General features: G+C 58.0%; 1 protein-coding gene across 2 annotated transcripts; it reads left to right on the forward strand.

Moving 5' to 3' along the window:
• Positions 1-114: 114 nt before the first annotated feature.
• FIGLA (folliculogenesis specific bHLH transcription factor) lies at positions 115-7,892 on the forward strand. Of its 2 annotated transcripts, none has more exons than XM_069801216.1 (4): positions 115-2,566; positions 6,746-6,898; positions 7,160-7,315; positions 7,567-7,892. In XM_069801216.1, exons 1-4 carry the CDS (start codon positions 2,414-2,416, stop codon positions 7,585-7,587), a joined length of 483 nt encoding a protein of 160 aa, XP_069657317.1. In that variant the 5' UTR covers positions 115-2,413; the 3' UTR covers positions 7,588-7,892. The 2 variants fall into 2 exon arrangements, with proteins under 2 accessions (XP_069657317.1, XP_069657316.1); XM_069801215.1 differs by lacking the exon at positions 115-2,566 and adding an exon at positions 5,028-6,051.
• Positions 7,893-8,457: the final 565 nt, after the last annotated feature.

Here is an 8,457-nt window from a genome sequence, read left to right on the forward strand (position 1 = left end):
CTGATCCCCGCGGAGGAAGGTCCTGCGCATCAGCCCCGAGGTCATTGGCTGGGCACTGCAGAGATAAATATGGGATTTTAGGGGCACCGGTGTAATCCCGGAGCTGTGGGATGAGCATGACGGAGCTGTCTGGGATGTGATGCTTAATGCGCGGTGCTGGTGGGTCTGGGTTCCTCCTGTCCCACACCGCACAACATCACCCTCGCTGACCCCCCCCAGCAGAGCATCCCTCCATGCCGTACCCCTTTGCACAGCAATAAATAACAGCCAGATCCTGGACCAGCCCATGGGTGAACCCCCATGATGCCCCGTCCCCGTTGAGGGGGTGACTTGGCTTCCTTGTCCGCAGCCCAAATTTCGGTGCAGACAGTTTTACTGACAAATCCTCTCTCCTTTTTCCTGGGGGAGAAAAATCAAATGGGAAAATTAATGCCGGGGCAGGATGGATGTGTTTGCAAGAGGGCATTTGCAGGGGCTGGAAGCTCCAAACTGTGCCAGGTCTGTATGGCCCCAATCCTGGTAACACCCGTGGACACCAGATATCGTGCGTGCGCATGTGTGCATCTTGCATGTGCGTGTGCACGTGGGGCAGGGACATGTGGCTGCCCACATGGCTCTTACCCGGCAAAGTGCTTAATCAGGATCTGCGGGCATCTGGCACAGCAGCGGTGGCTCTCCCGCTTATGCAGAGCTTTGGGGGCCCTGGAGAACCCCCAAAAAACCCAGACAGGGGGTAGAAAGAGGGGGGGAAGAGCTGCTGCTGTGGCCTGGCAGCCTCCCTGGACTTGTGGCTCGGTGGCTCCGTCCCTACGTGACCGTGGGCGCATGAGTCCCCTCTCCCCACTGCCAGAGAGGAGCTGCCAAGCAAAGAGGTTTAAGGTTGATGCATCTATTAATTCTATCAGATGGAGATTATCCAGCTCGGAGGGCCGGGCAGCACCGGCAATCAGCGCTGGCACGGTTATCCAGGACAGGCAAGGCAGAAATTGCTGTCAGAGAGGAGGGCGACAAAGCTGCAGCCCCACATTTCCCTGTTGCAGGCGGCTGGGCCATGACGGGGGCTCAAGAGAAGGGGCAAGGCTTGTTTCTGGGGGAAGCACGCTCCCCCCCGGGCTCAGGCACCACCTGGATGTGCTGAAGGTTAAACCCAGCCCTAAATCTTAGTCTGGGCTCTAAGCTGGGCACCTTCCCTTTGCAAGGTGCTGCGCTGGTTGGGGAGAACGAGGTAGAGCCTGAGCCCCAGCGCTGGCCCGAGCCCAGCCCGAGCCCCAGCCCAGCCCTGGCCTCATCCTGGTCCCTGTCCCTGTCCCTATCCTGTCCCTGTCCCCATCCCTGACCTCATCCCATCCCTTTCCCCATCCCTGTCCCTGTCCCTATCCCATCCCCTTCCCTGTCCCATCCCCATCCCTGCCTTGGTCCCTGTCCCCATCTCACCCCCATCCCCAGGGCACGTGGCTGACGGTGACAGCCCAGGACTAATCCAGACCCCGGGACAGTTGCCGGGGGCCAGCGGCAGCCAGAATCCAACCGCAGCATGCTCACAGCCGCACCAGCTGCGATGGCAGCCGTGCCATGAGCCACCTGCCTCGTGCCAGGGTAGGGAGGTTGGCACTGCCTTTGGCTGATGGAAACTTCTTTTATCTCCAAAAATTCCTCTGCGCTTGGACAGGGAAAACTCCGGCTGCTCCAGGCTGGGATCCTCCCTCCGCCAGCTTTTACAAAAAGACTTCTTCAAGCCGGGAAGGACAGAGCCACCTTTGTTCCGTCCCCACTCCTATTGCTGCCGGCACAGAGGAAATGTCACCAAGCCCTTGGTGCCGGCGGCTTTACAATCCACCTCCTGGCATGTCTGCACTGGGAATCTCCAGGAAAGGGAAAATAAAATGAACTGCGAGCATTGGGCGATGGGAGATGTGCCAGGGAACAAGTGGGGCTGGGGAGGTGGGGGGGCCAGGGACATTGCTGGGTGTCTCGGCAGGTATTTGTTCCCCCCCCTCCCACCAGTCCCAGCAGGACTTGAATTATTATTTTTATTTAACCAAGCCGGGATTGTTTCATCTCCCGATGTAATTAAGGGTCGGGTTGATGGGAGCCAAGTGATGCTGACCCCCATCGCCCAGCCGTTCCCACCCCGCTCACATTGTCCCTGCTGAAATCCTCATTGCAGCGGGCTCCAGACCCGGCTGATAAACCCCTTTATTGTCCCTCCTGCCTCATGTATAATTCAGCACATGGAGGAGGCAAGACCTGCCCCTTCCCAGCATGGGACCCCCCGCCCAGGGACCTCGGTGGGTGGCCAGGGACCATCTCCACCTCCCCAGCATGGCATTTTCATTCACCTCCTGCTTTTAATTAAACCTTTTTATAAAGAGGCGATGGAGGAGCAGCCGGCCGGGATGCGGGCAGGACATCGATGCCCCCTGGGATCCCCCCGGCCTCCAAGGCATCGTGCGGGGAACCCGCCCAGCTGCAACTCCCACAATGTCAACACCACAGCTGGGTGCGAAAGCAGCCTCTGGACTTTCCATCACAAATACACCTTCAAATTTCCAGCTCAAACAGCCAGGTGAGCCGGGAAAACTCAGCCGAGACAGAGGTCTCTGCCTCCCGCCAGCGCACAGTGATATTTTGCTAAGATAAGGCATTCAGGAGGCACAGATACCAATACTGCCAGCAGCATTGATGGGATCAGGAGAGATGATTTTATGGTTTTAATGGCAGGATAAAAGGTTTTAAGGAGGCCTCACTGGCCATATGGTAACCCACGCTCTCCCGTTTCCCATGCTGGCGGCTGCGAGCCCTGTCCCAGGTACCTGGTACCCACTGGAAGCAGAACGGGTGGTCCCGATGCCAAGTCAGGCTTGACCCCTGGCGAGCTCGGGGACCGGGATATGCCAAGTCGGCGGCAGCCCGGTGAGGATTCCCGGCTGCAAATGATGCCATGAATTCCTGGGTGCAGCTACCCGGGAGAGCGGGTGTCTCAGGACATGTTTGATGGCAAGAGGAGGAGGAGGGAGAGGTGGAAATGCCAGTCACAGCTCCTGCATCCTCTGCCACAGCCGGAGGGGATGCCACCACTCAATAAAGCACCTCAAAGCGTTTTATTAAGGCGCTCCCCACCTGTGGCCAGGAGCCGGCCCGCAGCCCATCTTGGGCACTCACGGGCAGCACGGAGTCGGCACGAGGCCGGCGGCTCCGGCAGGGACCGGCTGTTTCCAAGACATTTGGGGCTGCGCCAAGAAAGATTGGGCTCAGTCACATGTCAACAGCTGCCCTGTGCCAGTATCCGGCCACGTCGCAGCCCTGGCACCAACCCTCTTCCCTGACCTTCCCAGCACCGACCCCGCTGCAGTAATTAGAAACCGCTGGGTAATTTTTCCAGTCTCGTGATAACAGCAAATGTCAGATCCCAACAGAGCATCAGCGTTGCTGGCCCGGTGGGATGGGGTGAATTCAATGGGATAGAGGCACCCAGCTTTGGGGAGCATCCCGGGGGCGGCAGCCAGTGCTGGGTCTTTGGGACCCACGGCCGGCTCTTGCTCCGGCCACGCTTAGAGCAGGGAAAATGAAAGGGATACCTGGGGACGTGTGAGCCTAAAGGGTTGGAAAACCGCCTCGGTCCAAAGCATTCCCAATGGGCCAACCACCCCCGGGCTGCCAGGATGCTGTTTTCCGGGAATTCAGCCCTGAATGCTTCCCAAGCTCCCACCCCTGCCAGGAGCTGCACAGAGGATGCTTGGCCTGCAGCAAAGCAGGCTGCGACCCCAGGGGGGCAGAAATTGGGAAGAAACCCCCAAAACTCAGAAATCCTGGGTATGCCCTAAGCCCGGGTTGGGGCGACTCGAGCTGTTATCCGAACCTGCTGGAGAGGCTTCGCTGCTGGAGGAGCTCTGCCCTTTCCCTCACCAGCCTTTCACCACTGCTCTCCCCGGCTCACGCCGGCTCTGTGAGGCTGCTGCTGTTTTCAGCGGGCTGCGTCCGGCCGCACTCGCTGTGCATTGGGCCGCCAGAAGCAGAAAATGGAGTGGAGGGGCCGAAAATAAACTCCTGTCTGACTTTGCAGCATCCCCATCTGCTGCAGATGCTCCCCTGTGCTTGCTGTGAGCAAGGGCTGATCACTCTGAGCCCTAATAACCCTGACCCCTAATAACCCTGACCTCAAATAACTGTGACCCCTAAAAACATGGTCCCTAATAACCATGACTCCAAATAATTGTGACGCCTAAAAAACACAACCCCTAAAAAATGAGCCCTAAAACCACAGTCCCTAATAACCATGACCTCTAATAGCTGTGACCCCTAATAACTATGACCCCTGAAAAACATGACCCCTAATAAATGTGACCCCTAAAAACCATGGTCCCTAGTAACTGTGACCCCTAATAACCCTGACTCCTAATAATTTAGCCCTCCACATCTCCTTGCTTCCCATCACGGCAAGACCCCTGGAAATCCCATTTGCACAAGCAACCCCCAAACACCTCTGTCACCCACCCCCGCCACACCTCCCCCCACTTCCCATTTTCCCCTCGATTTTTAATCCACAAACATCCAAACTGGTGCAATTTTCCCAACTATAAAACAAGGGGAAAGGAGCAAACCCCGGCTGCTGGGAGGCAGAGGATTTCAGCAGCCCTAATTCCCCCCTTGGCTGCTGCCACTTTCAAATAAAAGTGAGTGGGTGTGCACAGACCTTTTTTTGGGGGGTGTCTTTAAACCCACTTGCCCTTGGATTAATTTGTAAGATCCACTCCCTCCCCGTGATCTGGGCAGTAATAATGTGATTATCTGGATCTGGCTGCGGGACGGGGAAGCTCATTATGGAGCATTAAAGAGGAAAAAATTGGGTTTTCTGAGGTTCTAATAAAAGCTCATTTGCCTTCCAGGTGTCTCCAAGCTCATTTGGGGGCTCATTTGGAGGTTTCTTTGCAATTTGCTCCTCCAGCTCCAGTCTCTCTCCGGGTGAGGAACAAAATGGCAGGACTCTGCTGCAGCCCAGGGATGGTTTTCAGCCCTGCCAGGTGCTTTCAGGTTTGGGGAAACTGAGGCACAGCGGCTGCAGCCCCGCACAGGGAAACATGTCTGTCCCCCACACACACCCCATGGGGCACCCGCTCCCGAAAAAAAGCAGGGCGAGTCACCTTGGGGGAGCTTTTCTCCCCAAAAGCAGCAGAGGGGAGGATGGACAGTGTTTCGGGAGGGGGAAAACCATCCCAAGAATGGGTCTGGGATGAGGTTCCCCCCACAGCGAATAACCCAGGGTGACCTTTGGCCTCGGTTTTTGGTGGGCAAAAGGGGAATTTTCCTCTTTTTTCCGGCCACCCAGAGGTTTCCAGCATCGCAGGGACTAACACTGCCATCTACCGAAACAGCTCCCGCCATTATTAAACTCCTCATATTTTTATTTTCCCCACCCAAAAGAGTTTCCCACCTTTTTAGGGACACATGAAGCCTCCCAAACAAACCCCTCTTTCTCCCTGTGGAGCAATGCCAGCTGCCCATCCCCAGGGCATCAGGCCTTATCCATCGTCCCCCCTCCCATAAGGCTCCCCCCTGTGCTCCTGGGAATATTTTCGGGTCCCTTTTCGGGTCAAGGCTTTGTGGCCGCCGGCTTTGGGGGCTCAACTGCTGAGTGGGAAAACTGAGGCACAGGGCGAGCCCCACCCCATCCCTGCACCCACCCCGCTCGTTAGGCTGGGCTGGACCCCACCTGCAGCTCGTTGGGCTCCCAGGATATTTAAAGGCCTTTTTTAATTATTTGCCCCTTTTTGGAGGCAGTACAGGTGGGGTGAGGTTGTGCTGCAGGATTTGTCTGCTTTTCCGGGTATGGGGGAGGCCAGCGGAACTGGGGGGCATCCAGTGGGGGTCCTGTTACCCACCCCAGCCCCCGAGGTGCTGGAGGGGGTGCTGAGCCAACGCTACGGCCCCCTGCCCCGCGCCGCCGCCATCGCTCGCCTGCGCAAGCAACCGGCCGGGGGCTACCAGCCAGCCGGGGACCTGGCGGAGGTGCTGGAGCGACGGCAGGCAGCCAACGCCAAGGAGCGTGAGAGGGTGAGGGGACACCCCCTCCTTAAAAAACCCCTCTGCATCCCCCCCCAAAATCAAATCCCAGGGGGCTGCAAGTGATGTCCCATCATGGTGGCACCCAGGGCCACCCCAGGGCTGCTCTAGTTGGGGGACACTCAGCAGCATTGCCCTGAGGTGCTTTGCGGGGGGGGCTGGTTTAATCCTGGGGAGCTTAGTTTAATCCTGGGGGGGCCTGGTTTAATCCTAGGAGGGCCCCAGTTTAATCCTGGGGGGGGGGGGGTGGTTTAATCCTAGGTGGACCCCAGTTTAATTCTGGGGGACCTAGTTTAATTCTAGGAGGACCCAGTTTAGTCCTGGCCAGTCTAATCCTGGGGAGCCTAGTTTAATCCTGGAGGGGCCCCGGTTTAATCCTGGAGGACCTAGTTTAATTTGGGGGGGGGGCTGGCCTAATCCTGGGAAGCCTAGTTTCTTTCTGAAGACCCTGGTTTGATCGTAGGAGGACCCCAGTTTAATCCTGGGGGACCTAGTTTAATTCTGGAGGGGCCCAGTTTAATCCTGGGGAGCCTGGTTTCGTTCTTGGGGGCCTAGTTTAATCCTGGAGGGGCCCCAGTTTAATCTGGGGGGACCTAGTTTAATTCTAGGAGGACCCAGTTTAATCCTGGGGTCCCCCCACTGTGGATCCCCACGGGGTGTAACTTGATTTATTTCCTCCTGGCAGATTAAAAACCTGAACAGTGGCTTCTCGAAGCTGAAGACCATCGTGCCCCTCATCCCCCGCGACCGCAAGCCCAGCAAAGTCGACACCCTGAAAGCCGCCGCCGAATACATCCGCCTGCTGCGCCTGGTTTTGGAAGAAACGGGGGGCTTTGAGGTACTGGGGGGGAGATCACCCCAAAATAGAGACCCTGCATCCTATAACCCCCTCCAGGACGTGTGCGGGTTTGGGGGGGCCTGATCGGGATTTTCTTGTTTGGCATTTTACATGTTGCAATTGATTTAAAAATTTTAAAATGGAATTATTTTTCGGGGGGGGGGTGGGGGGTGTTCCTCAAAGCAGAAGCTGGGGGGTGGGAAACCTCAATTTCAATGTTTTTTAATTCCCCTTTTTCTGCCTTCTCCCTCATTTTCCCAGCGGCAGGACATGGGTGCTGACCAGGAGCTGGGTGACAGCAGGCAGGTGCCCCTGGGGGGGGGCCCTGGGACCTGGCCTGGCAGTGCCCCCCCCTGCCCCTGGGGTCCCCCCCTGCTGCCCCCCTGCCTGGGGCCACCGCAGGAGAGCAGGGGGCTGGTGAGTTGGGGGGTCAGCCCCGGCCAAGGGCGATGGGGTTGGGTGCACCCTGGGGGGGGTACAGGACACCCATAGAGGTGGTGGGGGTGGGGGGCACCCATGTGCCTTGCAGGGAGCTCCCACCCATGGGCTCAGTGTTTTGGGGAGCCTCTGGTTTATATTGACATAAACGGGGGGTGCTTCAAATCAGCTTTTACCCCCCCAAAATATTCCAAAGGAGGAAAAAAATTTTTTTTTCTTTTTTTTTGAAGGTTTTTCCAGCCAACCCCTGAAGAGCCAGGGTGTCCCCCCAAGACCCGTGGGGGACCCGGCGTCACCTCCAAATTCCCTGCTCGAGCACCAAATTTTAGGGTAATGGTTCCTGCCCCAGGGCAGGCTCCAGCCCCCCAGCATCCCAACCTGCCCAATCCCCAAAATGGGGCGGTACAGGGGGTACATCCCCCCTAAAACGCGGTGGGGAGGTGAGAGCAGTAATTAATTGTAATGACGAGGCAATTAACAATCGGTGCTGCCCCATCCCCGCCGGGTACCGGTGTATTTCGCGTGACTCCCCATTAACATCTCGTAAATAAAATGGCTTTTTTCGGGGGTCTGGGATGCTTGCGTGAGTTTCCCGGGGGGGTCTGTGGGCTTCCCCGCTCTTCTATCCCCCCTCTCCGGGGGGGGGGGGGGGGCGGGGCCACGCGTGGCGTGTCGGCAGAGGGAGCTGGACCTGCGCGGGGGGGGGGGGGGGGGGGGGGCGGCTCTTTGTCAGGATGCTCTGAGGAGGAGGAGGAGGAGGAGGTGGGTGATGGCAGCATCCTCCCGGCCGCAGCATCCCCCTCCCCCGGGAAGGGTTGGGGGCGGCTGGGGAGGGTGGGACACGACCAGCTGGATGCCCCCCACCACCACCTTTTTTTCCTTCTTTTGTCTCACCCCCCACCCCAAGCTGGGGAGCTGCAGGGCATCCCCCCCCCCCCAGGCCTTTATCCTCTGAGGGTGGTGGGTACCCGACCCCCCCCATCAATCCCCATCCATGCGGGGGTGCGATGCTGCAGCCCCCCCCAAAATAATTTTCCCTATTATTTTTATCCTCCTCTGCCATCCCTGCGGCTGCCGCAGCGGGTTGGGTGCGGTGAGGGCGGAGGCGGTTGGAGATGCTG

The sequence above is a fragment of the Haliaeetus albicilla genome, chromosome 13 (genome assembly GCF_947461875.1).
Source record: "Haliaeetus albicilla chromosome 13, bHalAlb1.1, whole genome shotgun sequence".
Taxonomy (NCBI): Eukaryota; Metazoa; Chordata; class Aves; order Accipitriformes; family Accipitridae; genus Haliaeetus; species Haliaeetus albicilla.